The sequence below is a fragment of the Rhinichthys klamathensis genome, unplaced genomic scaffold (assembly GCF_029890125.1).
Source record: "Rhinichthys klamathensis goyatoka isolate OS25496 unplaced genomic scaffold, OSU_Roscu_1.1 h1tg000547l_1, whole genome shotgun sequence".
NCBI classification, from domain to species: Eukaryota; Metazoa; Chordata; class Actinopteri; order Cypriniformes; family Leuciscidae; genus Rhinichthys; species Rhinichthys klamathensis.
The window spans coordinates 904,691-932,148 of NW_026607018.1; the positions used below are offsets into that span (position 1 = coordinate 904,691).

General features: G+C 39.6%; 1 protein-coding gene across 5 annotated transcripts in view; it reads right to left on the reverse strand.

The window, feature by feature from the left end:
* The window catches only part of ccser2a (coiled-coil serine-rich protein 2a), a 54,045-nt gene extending 32,617 nt beyond the window's left edge, over positions 1-21,428 (reverse strand). For 3 of the 5 annotated variants that reach the window (XM_056238854.1, XM_056238856.1, XM_056238857.1), the window contains exons 1-4: positions 21,207-21,428; positions 7,200-8,337; positions 6,332-6,614; positions 5,989-6,203 (exon numbers count right to left, since the gene is read on the reverse strand). In XM_056238854.1, coding sequence (XP_056094829.1) covers positions 5,989-6,203; positions 6,332-6,614; positions 7,200-8,297 — 1,596 coding nt within the window. In that variant the 5' untranslated portion in view covers positions 8,298-8,337; positions 21,207-21,428. The remainder of the gene's footprint in view (positions 1-5,988; positions 6,204-6,331; positions 6,615-7,199; positions 8,338-21,206) is intronic. The other 2 variants (XM_056238853.1, XM_056238855.1) reach the window with 1 other exon arrangement.
* Positions 21,429-27,458: the final 6,030 nt, after the last annotated feature.

Below are 27,458 nucleotides of genomic sequence, written 5' to 3' on the forward strand. Positions count from 1 at the left end.
AGTAATATTATACCACTATAATAACATTTGCTGCTGAATTATCCACTAACCTCATTTATAATAGCATTTTAATGAAACGAAAGAGCGCGTCCGTGGTGATAGAAGAGATGTGCGTTGTGTTATAATGCGTTGCTATTGACGACGGTCATATAATTTAATGTCTATTCTTTAAAAAAGTGCATAGAGCTGCTAATTTTATTTGTTGTTTGTTGATTTCCAAATATAAAACTTGTTGAAATGCTTCAGTGTGCGTATCAGTTCTTTTTGAACATTTTCGTCTCATTTTAACCCTCTGGGGTCCTTCGGCCCAAATGGACCCAAAGCATTTAAATAAAAAAAATTGTTTAAATCATAGCTTTATCGGAATGGTCCGAAATTTGGTGACTTTGTTGGTACTTGGTATATGAACACCCCAAAATATTGGGGACAGGATTTGAATAGTCTAAGTGGTTGTAAAAAAAAATAGTCACACTCAGGACCTTCGGGTCCAAATGGATCCGCATAGGAAATTAATGGGAAATTGGCAAAAATGTGAAAATACAGAGTTTTTTTGTGCGTACAATCTACAAATCATCCACGGTCCAGAAAAAAAGCACACAACAGTGAAGGGGTGAATCTATAAAACATCAAGAGTGCAAAACAGACACATCCACACACACACACAAACACACTTTTATACACATACATATGGGTTTCGAATTTTTAAAATGCTCAGTTTGTCCACCAGATGGCATCCATCTTATTTAAAAAAAAAAAAAGAATTCTATTATATTCAATGGGGAAAACATGGGTCATAATTATTGCATTAATATTAATTATAAATCATTTTTATTTTTGAAATTATCTCAAAACACCAAAAAATAAAATAAAAAATATTATAAAAAAAATAAATAAATAAAAAGATGATTTTTTTTTTTAAATAAATATTAATCCCACCCTTCCGGCCCATTTGGACCCGAAGGTCCTGAGTGTGACTCTGAAATGAAGGACCCCAGAGGGTAAAAAACGTGATAATATTGATAATCATGATAATTTTGGTCACTAATCGTGATATGAAATTTTCATACCGTTACATCTCTATTACCAACATTCTTCAAAATATCTTTTGTGTTAAGCACAAGAAAAATGCATACAGGTTTGAAACAACTTGAGGGTGAGTAAATTATGACAGAATTTTAATATTGAAGTGAACTAATCCTTTAACATTGTTAAATATCACAGACAATAAAGTAATTGCCGTCGCATTGCATACAATATTTTTATATTTGTCAGGGGGGTTGCAAAGGCCGCCTTTGGTGGTTGTGTACATGTGTGAAAAGGCTCTCAAAAAGCCATTAGGAATTGCAGGTCTCAAAGAGATTAAGCAAAATAAGAAAGTCAATAAACCAGTTAGCTTAATAAATTCAGAGCCGATTAGAGAGGTTAAATATTTATAAAAAATTAAACAAATCCTGTTTACAGTCTTAGTAATGTCAGCAAATGATAAAGTGTAAACAATGCTCTATACCTCTCAGCTAATTAATACTGAAACAGCCGCAGATAAAAGCACATCTCAGAGTCACTTACTGTGTTGAAAACAAAGGCTTATGCACCTAGATCATTTAGCAGCTAATGAATTGGCCTGTAAATGCCTCCTGCAAGACAGACTATATTTAGAACAAATAAACAACTCTTAAATGAGCCTAACGGGGAACTGCAGAAGTCAACTGAGGGATTAAACACACAAACACACAAGTGCAAAATATAAGGAAAGAGAGACAGGGAGATGTTGAAAACATTTCTTTTGTCTCTTGAATCCATACTGCCCCCTTGTGGTCTTAAGTAAAGTACATGTTTTAAAGGGTTAGTTCACTTAAAAAGTGTAGTTCCCCCCAAAATGTTTCATTTACTCTGTCATTATAACCTTCAAGTCATTCCAAACCCGTCCCAGAAAGTCCTAAGACTTCCCATTCATCCTCTGAACACAAATGAAGATATTTATAATGAAATTTGAGAGATTTCTTTCCCTCCATTGACAGCTATGCAACTACCACTTTGATGCTTCAAAAAGTTAATTAAGAGATCGTACAACTAAATGCACACATCAGTTATGGAAACGAAAGTATGCTTGCTTGACGTGCAAGAATTAATAAGGTTAATTATCATGTGTCACCCAGCACGTTTGAGCCAGAGCCGTTGAAAAACAGTTGCAATATACTTCACGCGGTCCATGAACCATGCAGACACGTGGTTCATGGAGCTCTCATTAGTTCCAAACAACTCGCGCTGTCAATCGGTTTCAATCGTTTTTTTTTTTACTATATTTGCAGCACTTTCTGGTAAATATTAACGCATAATGATGAGCATTGATTACTATGCTGACGACTATTACAGTAGTCTATTACAGTAACTAGATCTGGGCTTACTTCATTAAAAATCTTTACATAGTAGTCAACAGAAAATAAAGAATTCTAAGAGTTTAATCTATCACGGTCCAAAATATGCTTCAGTGATAATGGATTCTGGCATCAGGGGCATAATGGAGGATCTTCACCCGTTAACAGACAGCGTGTATAGGTAATGATGGCCGAACATCTTAAGTGTACATTTTTATTAATTAAATAAATGTACTATATTTTAGATCAATAATACTTACTTATTAATATGTTGTTGTTTTTTTGGTACTAAATAATATTTGTGCAATAATTATGAAAAGTTCCATGTAAGAGACTAATAAAAAAGGCCCAAAAACACAGTACTACAAATATTATTTTAATACAACAACAATAATAATAATATCAGAAACAAAAAAATAATAATCAGCAACAATTAAAATTGTATTATTATTATTATTATTATTATAAGCAAAAATGTATTAAAAGAAACAACAAAAATGTTTATTATAAATTATTATTATCATCATCATTATAGTTATCAGCAACAACAAAAATATTATTATTATTATTATTATTATTATTATTATTAACAACTGTTACTACTACTTGTTATTAGTACTTCTTTATTCTTTATATACTACTTGTTCTTTATATAATTTATTTTTATATCAGTAAATGTAACAGTTCTGTGTGGCTGTAATAAAGCGGACAGCACAACTTTGAAGTACCGGTAGTAGTATTTAATAAACTAAAGATAACTTGTTACATCACTCGCTAAGTGCAAGATCAGATGATATCTAAATAAAGCCAAACCTCTATTTCATTATCCGTGAGAGCACAGGAGTCTTAAACTAAAGATAGACAACGCAGGGATCTAGAGGAGATCAACTGCCGTCAGGAGGGAGAGTTAATCATTCGATTACTGTGCATGTGAGGCAAGCCACTGATTACATGTAACAGGATAAAACTGGCTTTAGCAAAGACACTTCCATAAAGATCCAGGAAAAGCATTGAACTTGAATACTTCAGAAGGGGTTTGATAAAATCCCTAACCCAAAGTATGAGCGATAACTATGATTTAGGAACCACCCCACAGGCGAAATGTTGGAATTTATTTAGTACCTACAGTAGACCACTAGATGTCACTCAAAGCCCAGCTCAACCTAAAGCGCAGTCAATTACGTAAACTGAACGCCTGCTCCTCTCTATACAACGGCATCAGAGGAACAACCAACGCAAGTATGAAGAACAATGACTTAGCCGTACTCTAATGTATACTTGCTGCTATTACAAAATATCTGAAGTCACAGTCAAGTCAGCATGTCTGTGTGTGGGGGTGCATTTGTGTATATACTACAAGAGAACGCTGGTATTTTACATCTGATTAATTACTGTTTCAAATCCAGCCTAACTCGTTTTGTATTCAGCAGAGCCAATCTGACATTGTGAATCAGAACAAACAAACAAAAAATAAAATTAAAGGACAATGTCACAGCCTGCTTCACTGGGTTCAAAAGCTGGAATGTTAAGCGGCACCGTTCCGCATTCCCACTCGATCAGGGGCTTTGAAAAACAGCCGAGACAGAACAGGACCTCTGTTCAGAACGGCGGGACTCGGAGTCACACTCCTGCAGAGTCACGAGTAAGAGCCACAGGGGCTAATCCCTTATTAGCAAGGAAATAATTAGCAGGAAAGGGATGGAGAGATCCTGTCACACGCACAAGCACACATATAGAAACCAGCAATAAGCAGTACAGGAACGATACACACACAGCAGAGGAAAGATTACGAACACCCACAAAGAATTGAACAGCATTCTGTGGGACTTGCAGAAGCCACAATCTCAGAAAAAGGTTTTTATACAGTCGTGAGAATGGGTGTGGTTAAATATATGGGCTGGTAAAGCAAAAGTTGTAGGTCCAAATCCCAAAAAAGGGCGATCTATGTAAAAAACTAACAAATAAAAGCCCAACAACACGGTACTACAAATATTATTTTTAATATAATAATAATAATAATACAATTATAAGAAACAACAAAAATGATCAGCAACAATTAATTATTTATTATTATTTTATTATAAGCAACAAAAAATAAATGTATTATCAGAAACATCAAAAAAGTTTATTACAAATTATTATTATTATTATCAGCAGCATTATTATTGATGTTATCAGCAACAACACAATTTTTTATTTTATTATTAAAGGGATACTCCACCAGTTTTTCTTATTAAACTATGTTATTCCCTTAACTAAGACGAGTTGATACATACCTCTCTCGTCTCAGTGCGTGCACTATATCGCTCTGTATTGCCGCAAAACTATGTTAGCACTTAGCTTAGCCCATGCATTAAATATGGGCCAAGCAGAGAAGCGACCAAACACTTCCACGTTTTCCCTATGTAAACACAGTTACTCGAGTAGTGTAACTTGACCTGGGCTGGTGACACAAAATAAACCGTTGCGCTTTTCTAAGCGTTTAAAATTGATGACTATATTGTATGGCGGAATACCATAACAAGTGCTTTTGAGCAGTTCGACTTGGCGCAATAATATCTTCACTAGTGAAAAGTCCTCTTACCGGCTCCCGCTTCCTCTCCCCCTCCCTCTGACATTTCCGTCAATACAACCAACGTGACATGCGCCGGTAGTAGTAGTTCGAGCGGAGTTGACGAAGTAACAGGTTGTTGGAAGCTAGTTAGCATTCTAAACAGCACAGGCTCTCAATTTCGGTCGGCATCTGTTCGCAACAGTCACACTTGCACCACCAATTGCTGTTTGCCCGTGGTCTTTCGCCAGCTCCGGTCTGTTCTGGATCATATCTTTCTTTCCTCTCACGGTCCATAAGAGCTAATTCCTCCTCCGTGTACTCGGGTTCAAACAGATATGGCTCTGGGTCTTCTACAAAGAAGTCATAATCATCTACAAAGTCCGCCATTGCAAATGATCTGCAGTTTGCTAATAGCACAGGTAGTAAAAGCCACGTTGGTTGTATTGACGGAAATGTCAGAGGGAGGGGGAGAGGAAGCAGGAGCCGGTAAGAGGACTTTTCACTAGTGAAGATATTATTGCGCCAAGTCGAACTGCTCAAAAGCACTTGTTATGGTATTCCGCCATCCAATATAGTCATCAATTTTAAACGCTTAGAAAAGCGCAACGGTTTATTTTGTGTCACCAGCCCAGGTCAAGTTACACTACTCGAGTAACTGTGTTTACATAGGGAAAACGTGGAAGTGTTTGGTCGCTTCTCTGCTTGGCCCATATTTAATGCATGGGCTAAGCTAAGTGCTAACATAGTTTTGCGGCAAAACAGAGCGATATAGTGCACGCACTGAGACGAGAGAGGTATGTATCAACTCGTCTTAGTTAAGGGAATAACATAGTTTAATAAGAAAAACTGGTGGAGTATCCCTTTAACAACTGTTACTACTTGTTAGGAGTACTTATTCTTAATTCGCTACTTAGTCTTTATATACTAATACTTTATATTGTTTATTTTTATATCAGTAATACACATGTTGTTGTATATTTGACAAATAAATCTTTGAGATTTTAAAATACACTCTAAGGGGACCGCCAACTAATTTTTGGAGGATAACTGTGTACTCACTATGCTGTTGAGGTCTGACTCATAACTGCTGCAACGGTGTATATGCGTGTTGTGTCCCAGTGGCTCCATGCCCTCCTCATCCCACATGTATGTTCCTCCAGAGCTGTTAGAGGGGGAGAGCTCCAGAGAGGAGGCCGCATGACGATCCACATCAGGGGACATGAGCGGCGGCGGCCGCCCACGGAGCACACCAGCCCTTAAATCTGCCTTTCCACCTGAGAGCAGACATGATATAACAGCATAAACAGTGCATGCTTGCCACAAATAGGACAATATTATCAGCTCCGTACTGTTTGACACATAAATGCAAGAAAGGCAGGCACAACACGTAGCTATACTGTACCTTCCAGCCCAATCCCAGTCCAGTCCATGGTCTCATTTAAGAAGCTCTGCAGGCGTGTCTGGGTGGGTGTGGCTAAAGGAATTTTGTTATGCAGGATTCCATTCTGCGATTGGTCCCCTGTGTTGTCAAAGTCATCTAGGAACTCCTCACTGGTGTCATTCCTCTCAAGAGAAGATGCAGAGGAGAGAGACATGTCCTCCGTTCCATCCCCAGAGTAGCGGAGGTTCCCATCCAACCCCGGCTCTGTCACATGCTCCTCTGAGGAAACTGTAGAAGCTGATGCCTTTTCACAGCCACAAAATGGGAAAATTCAGTCTTGTTTCAATGTTTGATTTCTCTGTGTTAGCTCCAGTAGAGCTACTAATAGCTATGTAAATATTTTTAAAATTGGAAAAGAAACATTAACTGAATACAAAACTATACGTTTCATATTTGGCATAATCATTTGAGACACAATAATAACTAATAAATCATTAGATAATAAAAACCATGCACATAATAAAGATTATAATAATTATTATTATTAATTTGTTAATATTGTTGTACTATATTGCTAATTATATATTTTATTATATAGCTAATATTGCTATTATTTTTATGCACAGTTGGTCCCAAAATTAAAGAACTGATAACACATAAAAAAAAAATGTGAATCTCTATAAAAAAATACGGGTTAAAGAAAGACTAAAAGATTAGAAAAGATTGATTTGTTCACAATTTCAATCTGACATTGGTAATTCTCTCATGAACTCTGACGTTCCACAGTAGAAAAAGTCATAAGGGAACTATTTCTTGAACCATCCAAAATAATATATCAAGATGCAAGAAATTATGCATGTTAATAAAAATGATAGAGTCAGACACTCACACTCTTTTTGGCACAATGGAGCAGCTCTGGAGTGAGAGGCAGGGTTATAACGTCACTCTCCACAGGGTACCTCCCAACCACTAGAGGGCACTGCGGTTTGGCAGCAATTGGTCGATTTAGCCTGTAGGCCTGTAACGAGTGCTTTGTCAGTGCAGAGTTAGGCAGAAGTGGCCTTTTTATGGAATTAGAAGGCGTTAAGCTCTCTAAAGAAGGAGTCCCAGTAGATAGTCTATCTGTTAACCCCTTTCCAAAACCCAGGCCCCCTAAACCGAGCACTAGCCGGCCCTTGCTGAGGCTCAGGGAAGATTTAAGTCCAAGTGTTCGCGGAGGACGCAGCTGGGTATTAGCTAGCGGTTTGGCTAGCTCCACAGCCCTGTTGAAAGAAAAGGATCGAGTCATGGGTGCGGATGTTGGTGAGGGCAGTTGCTTGAAGTGGGTGAAGCTCTGAGAACGCACCATGTAGTCAGGCACGGCAGGCTGGCGTGAGAGGCTGTCGTTGGACTGGGACAAGCTGTCTCTAGAGGTGCTTCGAGTAGAGCTAGAGTTCGCCCTTGGTCGCTGGAGCCCCGAAGAGGCTGCTTGGCCTGGTGAAGACCCCAGAGATGATGTCCCATTTTGAGTCAGCTTGGAGCTTGAGTTTTTTTGGGATATTTCCTGACTTTTGGAGGTGATCTGAGTGTTTTTGGGCGTTGGTTTAGGGCTCGGGATGGATTTAGGGGATTTGGCTACAGGTTTGGGGCTTCCGGTGGACAATGAGGAGGCAGACCTGCGCACTTTGGTTGCAGGAGTAGAAGGGCTTTTTAACTCCCTACTTCCTGGTGAATGCAGGGAGCGAACTTCTTTTTTTTCTTCTGGTATACTGCCCGTGACTGGGCTTGAAGGGTCCACTGACCCATCACTGTACTTCCTCCATTTCATGGAAAAGGAGGAGGCTCTGACCACTCCTTTTGGCCTAGCCGGGGGATTTTTGCTCTCTTGGGTGAGCGCAGTCTGGGTTGTACCATTGGGAAGGGGTGAGGGGGTACCATTGACAGGACGCGCACCAAATTTTGGCAGTCTGGAAACCATTGAGGACTTACTGAGGACCTTCTGTTCCATCAGCAAACAGCAGAGTCATGGATAAACATGAAAGGAACACCTAAAGAGAAAAGAGAGGGACAAAGAAAAGAAAAAATCCATTAACACAAATTAATAAATCCGTTTGTCCTGTGGTGTGACATGCTATACAATACTTAAATCTTATTTCAAGCAGCATTTGATATTTATTTCAATAAGTATTATGCATCAAGATTTTTGTAACATTTGTGACACCACAGGATAATTTAAAATGAACTGGTCAAAGGGGAAAATGTGTTTAACAAATCTATAAGAAGAATTATACCTAAGATTTAGAAAGATACAGAAACACATTATGCATCAACTTCCATTATAACAATCAAAGTTTTTCTGCTTGAGAGACAAAACAATTTTTTTGATAAAAATCACAAACATGAATGATAATGAGTAAATGTGACAATACATAGAACTGGATTGAAAGCATTTTATTTGTAGAGAACAGAACAGACAAAAATAATGTAGTATACCAACAGAAGAAATCAGTTGCTCATATCTCGTAAATTATCATACCGGTATTTATGTTGACGTCCAGCTTTGTCCATGATTTTTTTTCTAGTCGAGCATCATAGTAGCTTAGTAATTCACTCAAAGAAAAGTCTGTCAAAATAGGGCCCAATGTTTAAATAAAGGAATTTTCCTTCCCTTCCTTACCCTAATTTTGAATTACATATTGCATTTGGGCTTCTGTTTTAGGGTTAAAGGAAATGTCTGTAAACTTAACGGATAATGTCCTGGCAAAAGAAATACCAGTAAGTTTTCTGTTTTTCTTCCGAATTATTGTCTTACAGTGTTATACTGTATGTGGCCCTGGATCACAAAACCAGTCACAAGTCGCACGGGTATATTTGTGGCAATAGCCAACAATACATTGTATGGGTCAAAATTATCGGGGATATTATTAGGATATTAAGTAAAGATCATGTTACATGAAGATATTTTGTACATTTCCTACCGTAAATGTATAAAACATTTATTTCTGTGAGTGAATGCAACACAATCGCGAACATAAATGGACAACTTTAAAGGCGATTTTCTCAAAGTTTCGATTTTTTTTGCCCCCTCAGATTCCAGATTTTCAAATAGTTGTATCTCAGCCAAATAACGTCCTATCCTAACAAACCATACATCAATGGAAAGCTTATTTATTCAGCTTTATAAATCTTAATTTAAAAAAATTGACCCATGTGACTGGTTTTGTGGTCTAGGGTCACATACCGGTATTTCCTGTATAATAGGCAAACACGCATAAAACAGCTTTCAAATGTACTTTAAAAAAACACTTCCTGTTTTACAACACTTACTTAGTATAAAAAAAGGTGGCAGGTTTTTTTTATTTTTGAATGGAATAACCCTCGTCTACAGTTTTTGTGGTGATCTGGTTGGAAAGTTTCACAGCACGTGACAGCAAGCTAAATCAGGGTGAGGATACAGGATCTGTTTAAAGGGATGAGCAGAACTAAAACTCACATAAAGGATGTATTAAAGCATGTTTGGAGATTGAAGTTCATAATTAACAAATGAATAAGTCTGCTCTGCAGGGAACAAAATAAACCCTTATTAAGTGTCATATTGTTACTCGCAGTTGGCTGCTGACTTTAAGAACTGCAACAATAATGTATAGTTTAAATAAATTCAAATCAAAGACAACCTAAAAAAATTATCTACTCAAGAAAATTGTGCATCATCTAAATGTTGTCTTTTTTTTTTTAAATAAATATGCTGTGAAATACACTTTAATGACTAGTTAAAAAACTTATTTATTAAAAATTGAACTGTAAAAGTGTACTTTAAGGTTGCAAGTCCAGGAGAGGCAGCTGAGAGTTTCAGAGGAAAAAAGGAGCAGAGTTTTCATTTCGCTCTCTTCCATACTGATTTCTTTTTCAGTGAATTATGTCAAAGGCTCAAAGGAAACCAAAACAAGTAGGCTAAATCAGAGACTATTTATATAGGACTTTGGCTAAATTCAAGAGTGTGAGAGAGAGAGGTTGCGGGCTAAAAGCCAAATCCTATAGCCAAATGAATAGTGCCTCTAGTCTATAATGTCTAACTTAATTTTGTTCTAATCCAGTTTTATTCACAAAAATCAGCCTCGTTCATTCTTTCACAAAAGTACAAAGATAAAAGATAAGGTATTAAGTATATAGATAAACAGTAATCCATACACAACAACAACATATTTTGGTCCATATTAGAGCACCAGTTTTGAGTATCTGTGGATCAAGTTTTTGGTTTACGAGTTTATGACATAATGGGAAGTGTGTTTTAAAACAAGGGATGAAAAGGGGGTGAATAGAGCAACCTTTATTCACACACTGACCCACATTCTGTGACGAGAGATTATACTAGCAGTCACACGACACAAATGAATGGACAGAGAGAGAGACTGCCATGCTTTATAATCCTCTTCATTCTGCCAAATCAGGTCAGCCAAAACACACCCTGCCAAAGCCTCTTTACCCAATAATAACACCACTAGTGACGCCATTATATTTCATGTTTTCAACAGTCAAAACACAAGCAGATTCTATCACCAGATCTTCCTTGTTCAGAAGTGAAATACCATTCATCATGAAGTATGGTTTCCCCGAAAATATTAAGCAGAACTGTTTTCAACATTGATCATAAGAAGTGTTTCTTGAGCACCAGATCAGAAAATGAATGATTTCTGAAGGATCATGTGACACAGTGAAGACTGAAATAATAATGCTGAAAATGTTGCTGTCATCATAACAGGAATATTTTACATTTTAAAATATATTAAAACATTGTAATAAATTGTATATAAATTGTAATCATTTATTTACAGTAATTTACTGTATTTAATTGAAAGAGACTTTCAACAACTTTCAAAAACATCAAAAAACTCGTATTGACCCAGACTTTTGAATGGCAGTCTATCTGAATATTATAGAATGTAAAAATATTGATATTTTTTACTTAAAATCAATGAATTAACTTCAATGTGTATAGTGTTATGTTGTTGTTTTTTCTAAATAATATAATTTGCAATGCTTCATGTCAGTACAGTCTAGTACTTTGTATCTGATTTTTAAACATTTTCTTGTTTTAAAATGAATATTGCAACGTTGTGAAGCATTTCAGAGATTGTTTTGTTTTTAAGCTCTGAACTCTTTACTGAAAGATCTTTTTAAAAAGATCAGTTACTGTACTGAATAAACTACTGCATAAATCTACATAAACATACAGCACCCATTTAGAGGGCAAAGGAGGGTAATAACTGAAGCCTGGGGTCAGATGATGTCATAGATGGGGTTACTATGGGAACACTTCAGACCATCTGTCAACTGGCTCCTTCCCACACAAAACTCACTCAACTAGAGCAAATAAGACACTAAAACAATCCTTGTAAATGAAAGTGAGGATACCTGCATCTCAAGACACACGCAAACCCACCCACGCATATATACACACACACCAGCAAACATCTTTCTGACTCCAAAAGATGAGAATTATTATGGGTAACTAGAACCAAGGAAACAAGGCGAGTCACTTCAGATCAAACAAAGTAGAATTTGATGAGATGTCTAAATGTGATTTTAAATGGACCTCAGGCCACAGCAGAAACCTCTACCAATGTCTTCAGATAAACTATTGCCTGTAATCACATTTCCACCACCAATGCCAGCAAAAACAAGAGGGTATTGTTTGTCTCTCTAACAGTCCAACCTACACACTAAAAAATATCTTTCAAAGTCGTAAATAAAGATTACTGGAGTATGTTTAAAAAAAACTAATTCCATCCTTATACTTAAAAAAAAAAACATGTTTAATTCAATGTGTAATTTGCAGTTTCTTTTTAATTAATTGTGAAACTTATTTGCAATTTCGGAGTATAGCTTATTTCTACACTTCGGCAAAAGTAAAATGTTGAGAGCAGGGTGAAGAACAGAATGATACCTTTTACCAAGCTGACCACTTTTCTGATATATCCCAATCGGCTAGAGAGCTAACATAATGTGTGCACAACATGTGACGGACCGATATTAAAATCAATTAGACAGATTAATCTTTCTGTCTGACTGCACCTCTGTACTGAATCCGCTTGCCCTTACTGATGGGGCGGTAATGCACAAAGTCCTCCAGAGCACATTGTATGAGGTAAGCTGGTGTTTGAGTCTGACACTGGTTTGTTTCTATCTTCAGCTGAGCTGGCCTCAGGTGTACACAGGTTGGGATTTGTCACAGAGAGCAGCTTATTGAAATAAGGCAGATCTGCTTGAGAGCTGAATTAAATGCATTACAGTCCACCTTAACACAGATAACAGTATTTCCGGTGTTTCCAAGTGCATTCTCCATTTGACATTATTTCTCAACATCATTTCTTTCTATTGTAACATCAGAACAGACTAAGGACAATTTTCTCCTACGCACCAAGCATTTATTCCAGACCAAGACATATTCAGGTCAGACACCTAGAAAAATGCACAGTTATATGTCTGGAGGAGAGCAGTGGGCACTCAGAGTCTGTTAATATTTGATTGATGCAAAATGAAGGTGGAAATCCAAAACAGAATTGCAGTCATATCTTCATATAACCACGTCTTGCATGTTGAAAAGAGGATTTCTCAAATTTTGGCAGGAATGTGTTTATTGTTCAAGCCACAGTGATCTACAAAAAAAGACTGTTTTATTTCAGTTGGCACTAGTAAAACAGAAGCTTGTTTCTCATTTATATGGCACTAAGAAACTAATTAAGAAAACCACCATCTGCCATACACTCACAAAACAAATGTAAATACGAAATGCATTTCTACCACATCAAACAGGATCTGCCGACATTAGACAACATGAAAACAGAATTGGAGTTTTGTAATTTCAAGTCCATGTCTGTTAGCTATGAGGGTAAAGTTAATGTACTCCTAAAAGTTGGCAAAATAAATTATCATATATTCTTTAATATTTATATATTTTATATTTAAGCTGTATTTTAATTGACAAAAAAAAAAATGTAGTTCATTAATTGATTCTATTCATTGTGAAATGTAGGCAATAGATTCAGGAATTTATCCAGACCAAATTAGAGTTTGCTAAAGCAACTTATAGATGCATATGGCTTTTGGTTAACATTATTCCTAAGTGACATTAACAGAAAAAGAAAGTTGTTTCTAAAGAAGAGCTACAATTGATTAAAGATCAGGAAGACCAACGATTTTTTCTTTAGTAACTGTGTGACTGATAAATCATTCACAATAAGACCAGGATAGTTTACTTAAGTGCAAAAGGGGTTAATCTTTGACTGCCCTGAATTACATGAAAAATGGTCTTCCCCATACAGTAAAAGATTTGTTTACAAGCACTCCAAAGATTTGGACTTGGGCCTCGCATCTGCTAGTTTACTGTGAGCTAGCAACTCTTTAGCCAGACTCTCTTGTTAAAGAAGGTAGTGATGCTAGTTACAGTAGCCTTCAGCAATGTTCCTCATTTAAAATCAATGTTGTTTTGCACAGGCAGCTAATGAGAAATCCAACAGACTACAGCTGCACGAACCCTGGGGTTAGCAGCGCTAACACTCCACATATAGAACATTGATTGACAGTGATCAGAAGCCTGATTGTACATAAAAGTACACAGAGCTCATTCTCACCAATATACTGGCCAGAATTATAAGAATACTGGCAAATTCTTATTAAACTTGAGAAATTGCTTTAATGAAGATGGATTTTGAAGGTATATTGGAAAATATGCAAGTCTGAGTTTTCCAAAACATATGGCTCCTCAAATCATCCAAACTCAAATAACCTTCATCCTACAAGATTTACACTCTAAATCTGACGTCACGTCATAGTATTAGTTCAGAAATAAGCAGACAAAACTATACTATAGTTTAACCTTCTTATTAAACAAACACAACAAAGAAGAGGATCAGAGCTGTTGATCCTTAAAAGCAATCACAGTAACGTGAGCCATTACAATGAGCACATTGTAATTAACAGTGATTACTAGAGGGAAAAAACCTTTCAGCAGAAAAACCTTATCCTGCTTAGTAAAGTCATTTGATCAGCATGAACCTACAACATTTATACTGCACTTTAATGCACACAGAAAATATTAGGAGGAGCATAAGAGACAAAAGAGACTAAATAAAAGGCTTTGTGAAAACTGATCTAAAACCTTGAATCTCCTTTTCTTGTTTCTCAATCTCATCTTTCAGCCTAACAAACCTAATCCACTTACGATAATGCAAAATGTCCTTTCCGTTATTGCAAGAGAGTTTTCAGTCATATAACTTGGCAGGTCTTTTTCTTTCCAAGCCATTCACAGGATGTTCTGCGTTTTATTCCCCATGACCTGGTCCATAAGGACACGGAGTTGCTTAAAAAGACATAATGACAGGGAGAGATGCATTATTTATGGCGGCCATGTTCAATGACTCAGCTCTGCACAAAAACAACTATACTATAATTCATACAAAATATGATACCATAATGACTGGGATAATAATGGTTGTAATTTTCTATAAATTAATGAGTTTTAGTGACAACTTATGGCTGTGCGATCAAACTTAATGTGACAGAGGACAATATTCACCAAATAATAATTTAAGATTTTAAGATTATGATAACTAAATCATGTCAGATGGTGTCTAGGTTCAGTAAGTAAACAATATTCTGCCCTACAAAGGCTGAGAGCAGTATCTTCAATTTTTCACAAAATGTTTTTTTGCACAAATAAAAAGTGCAGGATCTGCTCTACAATCTGTTAAAATTTCATATGGCTACCTAATAAATTTCTTATATAAATTTACATTTTTAGTTGCGGTATTGTATAGAAAAGTAGAGTGAAACCAAGGCCCGTACTGCAGTCTGCCTTGCAGTCTGCCTTGGTGATACTGCAGTTTGCCTTTGTGTGGCATGAGTCAGGTTTTATAGCATACTGTATATGTATATAGCTCATATTTCATTTATTGATATATTGATTCCCTGAATGATTAAACTTAAACTGTTTGTAATTACATGTGAAGACCTATCCCAAACTGAAATAAAACCAATACGTTAATGATTGCCATAAAAAAACAGCACTTTTGTGATACAATTAAAATATATTAATCTAATAACGCGTGTTTTTTGTTTGTTTGTTTTTTGAAAAATATGATTATAATGCCAAAGGGGATGGAAAGTCACAGCTTAGCAGAAAGAATGAAGATGGAGAAAACGGTCAATAAAAAAAAAAAAAAGAAAACGGGGGTTTACATAATATGCCACATAATTTTAATAGTTTGGTTATAATTAACATATACTGTACTTTTGACGACTATAAGCAGCTGCTGCAGCTGTGTGCAAAGGTTTTGGTGATTTATGATTTATGATATAAGCAAGTGATTATGATCACTTGCTACACTTACTGCTATATGTTATTGTATGGCCATGTAAGTATACGCAGTAATGCAAAGGCAAAGCGCAGTATAGCCTATAAAACTACCAAATTTTGCCTGACTGTCAAAAAACGAAACGTTTAATATTCACCTCCCTTTGATCTATCTAATTGTACCCTTTGTTGTTAAATTTAATTGGATGCTTATATTTGGTGTAAGAAAAACACAAAAAGCTGTTTTTCTCAGTTTGGAGTTTTTGCTGATACTGCTCTTAGCCTTTGTAGGGCAGTATTGTTTCAAACGATAGTAATTTCTCCTCTGTGAAGTTCTGTGAAGGTCTTTCAGTTTGTTTTGTGTGAAAACACCCGACGGGCCAAACCTAATATGCAAACAAGTCCATTTGAATTTCAGTCAGGGTGAACATGACATCACCGTTGACTAAACAGAAGAACAGATGCTGCGCTGATGTAGTTATTGCATAACAGAGAGCCCAAATAAACATTACTACTCATCCACAGCTTAAAAAAAATCCAAACACACATCCACACAGTAATGTAAAGCTGCTGTGATTAGCCGTTATCCTGCTAACGTTCACTTTGACACCAAGCATCTTTCTCAAAATCTGTAGAGAGCTTTCTGCCACTTTTGATAGTAATGGGGGGGGGGGGGGGGGGGGGATAAAGCTGTTCAGAGCTTCTGTGACTTCCTGTCTATGTTGCCTTTGGCTCCATCATAAATTAAATTTTAATATGACTCTCCAACCATGATGTCATACAAGCAAGTATAGCAAATACTGAGGACATCCAAACAAGCTGAATAATCACAGACTCATTTCTTTTTGAACAGGAACTCTATAATGAGTCATGCAAGGCACTGAAGTTCTCGGTTATCAGATTATTATATTGTGAGTGATTATTATACTCACAAACAGGGATCTGACCTTTAGAGGATCCAGGACACAGGACCAAATGATGATGTTTGTTCACAGATATACAGTAGGGCCAGATTTACCGTAAAACTTCAAATAATAGCCGAGTCCCAAATAGACGCCTGTCTCTTTTACACGCCTGGTGTGGCTGCAGGTTTGGGTAAATAAAGGCCGGTCTCAAATAGAGGCCGGGTCTGTTTTTTTTTAGTTTCGGGTTGTATTTAACCTTCTAAAACCCGTCAGATCGTCCGCTTTTTGGCGGCCGAAAAAGCAAATTTGTGTCCCGCCAAGCCAAAGCCTTTTTTGATCGGTGAGTGATGTAGCGCTTGACAGGGCGCATAACGAGCAGAGAGCGCGCCCCGGCCGCGCGCGCGCACTCTCACGTCTTCAAACAAAACGAGCGCTGTCTTGCTCTCTCTCCCTCGCGCATATTAATCAAAATCAATTGACACGATAGTAAAAGGTCGGAAAGACAGCAGTTTCACGTGGAGCATTTGGAGATTTTTTAGAGATTCGAGACTCTAGGCTTACACTCAATGAACAACATCTCAACACTAAATTATAAAGGCCGGTCTCATATAGACGCCTGCCTCAAATACAAGCCGGTGCAGTTCGATGATTTGGGAAAATAAAAGCCCGGGCTATTATTTGAAGTTTTACGGTACTAACAGCTTAAGCAAGTGCAAACTCTCTTTTGGTATTAAAAAACAACAACAACAACAACAGTAGGTTAATTGGCAAGTGGCTCTTAACAGATGTTGGTTGGTCATTATTTTGTCTGAAAGTACATTTTATTTATGTAATTTTATTGTGTGACTGTACAGCACATTGGTCAACATTATGTTGTTTTAATTGGGCTTTATAAATAAAATAAATGAAAATGAAATGAAAATGAATGAATGTCAGGATTTACTAAAGACATGCAGTGAAAAATTCGGGCTGAAAAAGTGTGGAGAGGGTTCTGCGGCTGACCTTATTGCATATGCATTTGTAGGAGTTTCCCTTTCAGACCCAAAATTTATGGGAAGAGAGAATTTCATCATGGAAGCTGATTTACAAAAGTCTGCGCTAGTCAATTTATTGGTATTTGCGCCATTATTTATCGCCCAAAAAAAAGCACGTCTTAAACTAGATGCTAATTTGCGCTGCTCTTGGTAGATTGCATTGGTCATTATGGAAATGATCCGGCTGCGTCTGTGTTCTTTAATTTGTGCGTTGTCAGTAGATCACACGCAGAACTTTTCACTCCCATCTGCGCTTTTTTGTAATTGCGCTTTCCTGATAATTTGCCCTGTTAAGTAAATCTAGCCCATAGTCTTAATCATACAGAGAGGTGTGTGCTAGATGCACTGCAGTGAGACGCGTTTATAAACACCGCCACAAAAAGGTATGCAAATTAAACACAAAATTATGTACAGAATGGGGGGCAGTAAGACACAAAATAAAACATGAGGATGGGCTGACACTCCACAGACACCCAAAACAATCAAAAAGTGAAAAATATGAATGAGCTTCATAGGAAGGCCGGACACATACACAGACTACACAGAAGAAAGCTGATATTGATAAGAGTGTCTATGTAATGCGAGCAATAAGACTATGGGTGAAAACTGCTGTCATAACAGCCACCAATGAACAACTGTACTAATAGCCTACACAATCGTTAAAGGTTTGGGGTCGGAACTTTTTAAAAAAAAAAAGTTTTTTGAAAGAAGATAAAAAATATTGAATGTTGAATTTGAAAAATGTATTTTATTCCTGTGATGGCAAAGCTGAATTTTTGACAGCAATTTCTCTTCGTGATCCTTCAGAAATCATTGTAATATGCTGATTTGGTGTTTAAGAAACATTTCTTCTTATTATCAATGTAATATATTTTAGTGGAACTTTTTAGGGTTCTTTGATGGATAAAAAGTTAAAAAGAATAGCATTTATTATAAAAAGATACTTTTGTAATATTAGAAATGTCTTTTTATCAATTGAATGCATCCTTGCTGAATAAAAGTATTGTATCAGGGTTTAAAAAAAAACATCCAAATATATTTTTATATACACAGGTATACAGTATACACACAGGTATACACATACATACATGCATACACCGTTGTGTTAAAGATTGTCTTAATTTATTGTACTGGTCAATATTTGACACTTAATTGTTATAATGTAATATAACAATATAATTTATAATATGATATAATTCGATTGTTAAATAATTTCCCTATTTTAAATTTAGACTTCCTTTGCTCTCATCACTCACTAAAGTTAATCTTTAAAAACACAAATTATTGAATAACAGCATTAAATCTAGATCTTTAGCCAATCTCAAAATGAATATTTATTTTTCATACTGCACATTATAATGCTGTGATACTCAAATTCACTTTTAATCGATGTCTTTTTTCAAATAACAGGTTCTAGTTTTAGCGTTTTCTTTTTTGTTTATTTTGACAAAATAAAATAGAATTTTAATATCAGCCATCTATGAGTTATAAGCCATAACATGAAAATAATTATCGGCTTATCAGGTCTGAAAATTACTATTCCATATCAATGATGTAAGTGTACAGTAATACAAGTAGAACTCAACAACTAAAGTTACCATGTAGAACAGCTGTCTGGCACTGAGGACAGACATTTAGCTGCCTGGATTTAAATTACACTACATTACACTGACTGTAATGCAATATGGGAACCTAGATCATGGAACGGAGCTCAAGCCTCAGGATGATCACCTAACAGCCATTGCTGTTAATAAACACCCCTCAGAGATATCTGACACTAGGACAGTCACGTGGGCAAAGCAGCTATGAGAAGAATTTTATCAGGTACTAGTTGGATAGAGGTGTTCAGCTGGTGAACAGACAAACACACAAACAGACACACACACACACACAGACATGGCTGACAGCTGCTGGAACATTCAACACGCATGCTAACTAGAGCAATAAACAAAAGATCCTTGCACCTGTCAAGGACACACACATAGCCTGTCAACACAAGTGGCAAGTGAAGAGTTTTAATACTGACAGGGGGGCGTGTTGATGCTTTGGGTTAACACCGTCTCGTCTGCATCTCCGACAGTTCATGGCCATTACCATCAGTACAGACTGACAGCTATGTAATCTTTATACACAGAAAGAATGACAAGTGTAGTGGGTGGTGTGTCCCCACCTGGTGCCAAATGACAAGATGACAGATAAATGTTTTGTACTAACATGATTCAGATGTGCAAATTAATTCACTGTATTGTTTCTAGATATACAGTAGTATGTTGGCATGCATTGAAATATACAGTAAAGCATTTTTAATAAAGGCTTATCCCAAGTCGACATCTAGGCATGTATTAAGAAGGGTGATGTTACTTCTGAAAGCATTACTATAATCTCTGGTTATTTCCAGGGCTGGTTACTGAAAGACAAGATCATAGCTGAAGTCATTATGTCAGAGATCAAAGTCTTTCTAGGCCTCCACACAGTACATTTTCCCATGATGCACTGTGTATAATCACATGGAACTAAAAATACGTAGGTGACAGGGTCACGTGTTCACTGAAATCGATAAATGACACTTCTAGAAAATGAAACCAAAACACACACGATTGCCTTTCAAGGAGTGAAAATACCCTTAAGCCTAGATCCAAACAGTCCTATTAAATGCACTGTTCAGTTAACATGAATGCAACATGTGTTTGTGATGTACTACATAACTCGATACATTTTTGAATTACATAAGTTGCTCTGAATACACATATTTGATGTGGTTCAGTGAACATATGTGAAAATCTGTTAGGTTACACTATCCTAAAGGCTGCGTTACGTAAAGCATGTGATCTTTATTCTGTTTGCTGCTTGGATGGACTGGAAAGAGCAGTTACAGTCTGGGGGGCAAAGGTCATCTGTTCTCAAAATAGCAGTCCAGTTCAACATTAGCATGAACAACGTCTGAACTGAGATGAGTGAGCGTGGAAAACCATGCAAACTGAGCTAGGCTTTTCAATCATATCAACTTAAGGGATCATTAAGAACATTTGTGTGAGGGTTATTCAGAACCAGTTCTAATTCTTAAACAATATCGGACTTTTATGACTTACAGTTCCATAAACATGCTTTCTTTCGCATGTGTGAACAGAACACCATAACCAGATTGACGATACTTTTTTGCCGATATTCACAATTTTTAACTTAATTGGCTTTTGTGCTTTAATGTTTGTTGCTGTTGTTGTAGTATAATTAGTTACTTGTTGATAGTAGCCTACAGTTTGTTTCATTTTGTAAATACACATCAAGTATGGCCCGATTCCAAACCAAATGCCTCATAAAGTTTTTTTGTGTGACTTTTTAGTCACAATTGTGAGCAGTCACTGACTCGGTGACATTTTGAACGAATGAATGAATGAATGAATGAATTAATTAATTAATTAATTATAATGAGTGATACTTTTTTTAGTTTTAATAGTTAATATGTTATAGTGATGTTAGCCTACTGAGAGTAGTAAATGCATTTTTTTATTATTATATATATTTCTTACTCAAAATGAATCGTAAACGAATAGGAATGAGAGTCAATTCCCTTACGGCTCCCATCATGTATGTGTGCACATAAATTTTATATTCGAGATGTGACTCACCTGTTCGATGAAAATCATCCGCGTCTATCCATGATGTCAATGCTCAAGAGTTCCCGGTTAACTTCACAGCTCATGCAGTGGGTATTCAGCTGACATTGCATCATATTACACAATAAAACAGCAAAGTTATACTCCTGCAAAGCAAATATGTTACTAAAATAATCCAAAGAAATTAGAAAAAGCTTTCCCTTAACCAGAACACTTATCCAGACTATCGGTTAAAAACGTTTACTACTATAAAAACAATTAACGCGTTATAATCAGTCCGAAAACAAATACTATTTTAGGATCGATCCAGGATTATAAATAGTCTTTCGCGCGTTTTAAAGCGCCAAATAACGAAATATCAGTGATGCTGTACTGAAGTGAGACTCTCGTGATGTTTGCGATGTTTCGTCACAGCATCCTCTTCATCTGCACCTTGCTCACAGCGATTCAATTGAGCTTCCAAATAAACGCGTCGCGAACGATATCAAAGAACAGTTTGTTTATAACGCTAAAGAAAGCAATATTCCTCTGCCTTGAGCTGATGTATTGAAAAAGCTTGCGCTCAGCTACAAACAACCCGTCGGCGTCGACCCAACCGAGTGCACCCATTAACCATAGCCTACTCTGATGCGCGTCGGAAGTGTGACTCTGACTGACGTAGCAGGACGTGATTCACAGTGCACGAGCTTTAGAGCTGCACGAGCTGCGCGCTGGCTCTGTGCGGGAGCGCGCGCGAGGTGTTGAATGCAGGTTGAATGGCGATATTGATAATGGAAACCTTTTTGTATATATCCTAAATAAATGAAATTTTTATACACATTCTGCAGTTTATATTTATTTTAATTCTCTTGTACGCATTACAAATGTATGTGATATATTTGTTGGCTAGCTAGCCTAACTAGTTGGGTAAAAGGATCGATCGATGGGCCCACAACAATTCTGTAAAATTTATTTATTTGGACAAATATAGGCCTACATAATGTTGCAGTTTTTCTGAATTGCTAAAACAACTAAACCCCATTCTCTGAACCAAATTATCAAGAGCCTAAACAAATTTGTCGATTAAATCACTTTTTCTGTAAAACATTAAACAAGTTTAGGTAAATAAACTGTTTGCAATCTCATGCATTTTTTTTTTGTGCAAAACTCTAAACATATTCTCACTCACTAAAACACATTTCGCACTTTGATGCACTTATGTTTTCAAACACGAAACACATTAACACAGGCAGGCAAAAGTTAAACACACAACTACAACAACACAGTGTCATCATTTACACACAACGACTCAAAATAGTAGCCTACACACTTATTTTCTAATGATGTGACCAAACCAACTGTAGGCTACATACAGTTTTTCTGAATTGCTAAAACACTAAACTCAAATCGCCTAAACCAATTTGTTGAATAAATCACTATTTCTGCAAAACCTTAAACAAGTTCTGGCCTTTGGACACTGTTTGCAAATCTCCTACACTCTTTTTGCAATACTCTAAACACATTCGCATTGAGTAATTTTCTTTTTTGAAGTGATTCTAATCATATTTCAAGCAATTCAAACCCATCATGTTGAACAGTGCACATCTCACTCACTAAAACATATCGCACTGTGATACATTTGTGTCACAAAACTACTCGGTTACTATCGTAACCTCAGTTCCCTGAGAGAGGGAACGAGTATTGCGTAGATACGCAGTGGGGAAACTCCTTTTCCTCGATTTACTGAAGCCTATATGTAAAACGCATTTGCAGCTGCACAGCTACCACACTGAGCGTCTGACACGCTCATAGGCTGTGCTGCAGCAACTGCACATCCAATGGCGTGGGCGACTCTGACGCGCGACTAATGAGCTAGCCCGACGTCAGAGCCCGCCGAGGGGGCGTGGCCCAGCCTATATAGACCCCCGAATTCGCCATTATAGCAGGTTTATACGACTGAAGCGACAATTCACCAGTTACTACAGTGCGGCCTGCTACGCAATACTCGTCCCCTCTCTCAGGGAACTGAGGTTACGATAGTAACCTCATAGCTATGCGCAGTGGGGATAGCTATACGCAGTGGGGACGCCATGCAAAACGCCGCACCCTGAGTAACTGGTTGCACTCAGGACCCCTGAGTTAACAGAACAAGCCAGAACCCAATAACATATGCATATACGTATATATAACAGACCAGACACAGTCGGGTCTGAATAATATATATAAAGTCAGTAACAACTAACAGAATATACTAACAAAACCAGACACCGTCGGGATTATTAGTATAACTTTATTACCGGCCGAAGCGGGTTTATATAAATATGTATGTGATTATGCACAGTAATTTTTGTAGACAAGACCAGCCACTGTCAGGTCTCAATCATAACGAAAGCACCTTCGCCTGCAGGGAAGGTACCTCCATATTATAGAACTTCATAAATGTGGAAGGCGAGGACCAGCCGGCCGCATCACAAATATCTTGAATGGGAAAGCCAGATGACCAAGCCCACGACGAGGCTACACCTCTGGTCGAATGGGCCTTGACACCTATGGGGCAAACCTGGCCCACTGAGGTGTAGGCCAAAGAAATGGCATCCACTATCCATCTAGACAGTCTTTGCTTAGTGACTGGATCACCCTTAGATCGGCCACCAAAGCAGACAAACAGCTGTTCTGATTGTCTAAAAGACGCAGAACGCTCCAGATAGATTCTCAACGCCCTGACAGGGCAGAGAAGATTAACCTCCCCATCCTCGGCAGAAGGGGGAAGGGCTAACAGCGTAATAACTTGTGCTCTAAACGGCGTTGAGAGCACCTCGGGTACGTAACCATGCCTGGGTTTGAGAATGGCATCCGATCCAAACTCCAAACATGCAGGACTCACAGAGAGGGCCTGCAGATATCCCACTCGCTTGATTGATGCCAATGCCAACAGGAGAGCAGTCTTTAGCGAAAGTGGTTTTAGATCAAACGACTGGAGCGGCTCAAAAGGTGGTCCCCTCAGGGCCCTAAGGACCGTGGAGAGGTCCCAAGGCAGCACCGAAGGGGGCCTGGAGGGGTTAATCCTCCTAGCACCTTTCAGAAACTTTACCACCAGGTCATTCCTTCCTAGTGATTGGCCAGCCACCAGAGCATGCTGCGCTGCGATGGCTGCCACGTACACTTTGAGCGTGGACGGGGTGCGGCCCGCGTCCAGTAGCTCCTGCAGGAAGGAGAGCACTACCGAAACCTCACATGACTCTGGGTCAATACGATTTCTCGAGCACCAGCTGGAAAAACCCGACCACTTTAAAGCATAAGGCGCCGAGTAGACGGGGCCCTTGCTTCAGAGATAGTGCTTAAGACCCTGTCAGGAAGGTCCCCGGGTACCCGTTTAGGGGCCACACATGGAGGGCCCATAAATCGGGTCGGGGATGCCATATCGTTCCGTTGGCCTGTGTGAGGAGATCCTTCCTCATCGGAACAGCCCAGGGGGTCGTGTCTGACAACTGAACCAGTTCCGGAAACCATGGTCTGGATTTCCAGAGAGGACCCACCAGAAGGACTGGGCATCCGCTCTCCCTAACCCGCTCGATAACTTGTGGGATCATCGAGACGGGGGGAAAAGCGTAAAGGGGGCGGCTGGGCCAGAGATGAGCCAGCGCGTCCCTGTTTTTCGAGAAGAACACCCTGCAGTGGGTGTTGGCTCTCGAGGCGAAAAGGTCGACTTCGGCCTCGCCGAACATCTCCCATATTAGACTGACCGTCTGAGGGTTCAGGGACACGCCTAAGGGAGTGTTGCCCCTGGAGAGCATATCCGCGCCCACATTCTGGACGCCCGGGACATGCGCTGCTCTCAGAGAGCTCAGATTGGCCTGTGCCCACATGAGGAGGTCCCTCGCCATAGCATACAGGTTGCCTGACCTGATGCCGCCCTGGCGATTTATGTAGACCACCACAGACACATTGTCTGTACGGACCAGGACGTGGTGACCCCTGAGGTTTGACAGAAAAGCTTCCAGGGCCAAACCAACTGCTTTCATTTCCAGACAGTTGATGTGTAAGCTCTGCTCCGTGCTCGACCAGAGGCCGGAGGTAGGCTTGCCCTCGTGCAGCGCTCCCCAACCCATGTTGGATGCGTCTGTAAAAACCACCTTCCTCCTGGAAACTTTCCCCATGGTCACCCCCTTGCGGTACCAGTCCTGAGCCCGCCAGGGAATCAGTGTTCTTAAACACCCGTGATTCACCATAATGCGCAGGCTGCCTGACTGCCATGCATGGGTTGGCACACGGCGTTTCAGCCAGTGCTGCAGCGGGCGCATGCGCAGGAATCCCATGTGGAGTACTGATGATGCGGCTGCCATTAGACCAAGTAGTTTCTGAAACCTCTTCAGAGGCGCGCGGTCGCGTGCCCTGAATGCGGCTGCCAGTGTCTGCACAGAGAGCGCGCGCTCTTGAGTGAGCCGCGCTTTCATTGTCACCGAGTCTAAAACCGTGCCCAGAAAGACCACAGTCTGGCTGGGGTTCAGTTCACTTTTGGCAACATTGATTGTGAGACCCAGGCATTTTAAATGGCCGAGAATCAAATCCCTGTGAACTATTAGTTCGTCTCTCGACTGCGCTAGCACCAGCCAGTCGTCGAGATAATTCAGCACACGCACTCCCTGGCTTTTCAGCGGGGAGAGCGCTGCATCCATACATTTCGTGAATGTACGGGGTGCCAGAGACAGGCCGAACGGCAGAACGGTGTATTGATATGCCCTCCCCTCGAAGGCGAATCTCAAGAATGGCCTGTGACGAGGGTCGATCTAAATATGAAAGTATGCATCTTTCAGATCCATTGAAACAAACCAATCCCCCGGGCGAACTTGCGCGAGAATTTGTTTGAGTGTCAACATTCTGAAAGGCCGTCTCATGAGAGCCCTGTTCAAACGCCTCAGATCTAGAATGGGTCTGAGCCCGCCGTCTTTCTTTGGAATTAGAAAATAGCGGCTGTAAAACCCCGAATACATTAGCGCAGGAGGGACTGACTCTATCGCTCCTTTTGCTAATAATTCCTGAACTTCGGTGCGAAGCACGTGACCCACGCCGCTTCTCACCGATGTCTCGATAACTGCCTGGAATTTCGGGGGTCTGCGAGCGAATTGGAGCGAGTAGCTCGCTTTATAGTGTTTATGACCCAACTCGACACACCAGGGATGGCTTGCCAGGCCATCACCCGTGTGGCTAGGGCGTGACACACTGAATGGGGGGGACCGCCTAACATAGGGGGACCTGATACCCTTATAATGTGATTTGTGCACATACTGAGTGTTTGACTGACTATATAGGCTTTTGCCCGGGGGGGAGTCAGTGTTACAACAGGGCGGGGGCCGCCTAGTGAAGGGGGACCGTGAACCCGTGTGTTGTGATTGTGAAACATGCTCTTTTTGTGCTTTATTTGGGTCACCGTGAAAACGGCGTTTGTTTGCAAAGACGCGCCCACTGCTGCGGGCCTGTTTACAATAATAAAATCCCCAGCCGCCTGAACTGAACAGGGAGCTGTGGGAAGTTTTGCTGTTTTTTTCTCTCTCTTTCCCTTCCGTGCTAGGACGACTTCGGAGGCACCTGGTCGCCCACGGCGCTGGGTCGAGGGCCTTGACGCCTGGAAAGCGGGTAGCGCTTCGCGGGCCTTGACTGGTGTTGGCTATCAGCCGCAGGGCGGGGCTGAGAGTCCTGTTTCACCGGCTTGGCTGGATGAGGCGAAGGCGGCGGCTTGGGCTTGCTGGCCGCGGAGCTCGAACGTTTCGGCAAGAAGTGTCGCATGGCCTGGGACGCTTTCTGTGCCTCTGTGTACCTTTCCGAGAATCCCTTCACCGCCGGGCCGAAGAGACCGGAGCTGGACACCGGGGCGTCGAGAAACCTCGTTCTGTCGGCATCCTTGATCTCGGTGAGGTTAAGCCAAAGATGGCGCTCGAGCACGACCAAGCTCGCCATGTTTCTTCCGATGGCCTGTGCTGTAGCCTTAGTAGCACGCAGCGCTAAGTCTGTAGCACTCCTCAGGTCCCGAAAGGTCTCCGGGTCCGGACCAGCCTCGTCCATGGACCGGAGGAGTTTGGCCTGGTAGACCTGCAACACGGCCATCGTGTGCAGGGCCGATGCAGCCTGACCGGAGGCGGAGTACGCGCGTCCAGCGAGGGCTGAGGTGTTACAGCAGGGTTTGTTGGGATGAGCGGCTCTAGCTCGCCAGGTAGCTGCAGTGTTTGGGCAAAGATGAGCTGCCACGGCCTCTTCAAGGGGCGGCAAAGACTCATTACCCTTTTCCGC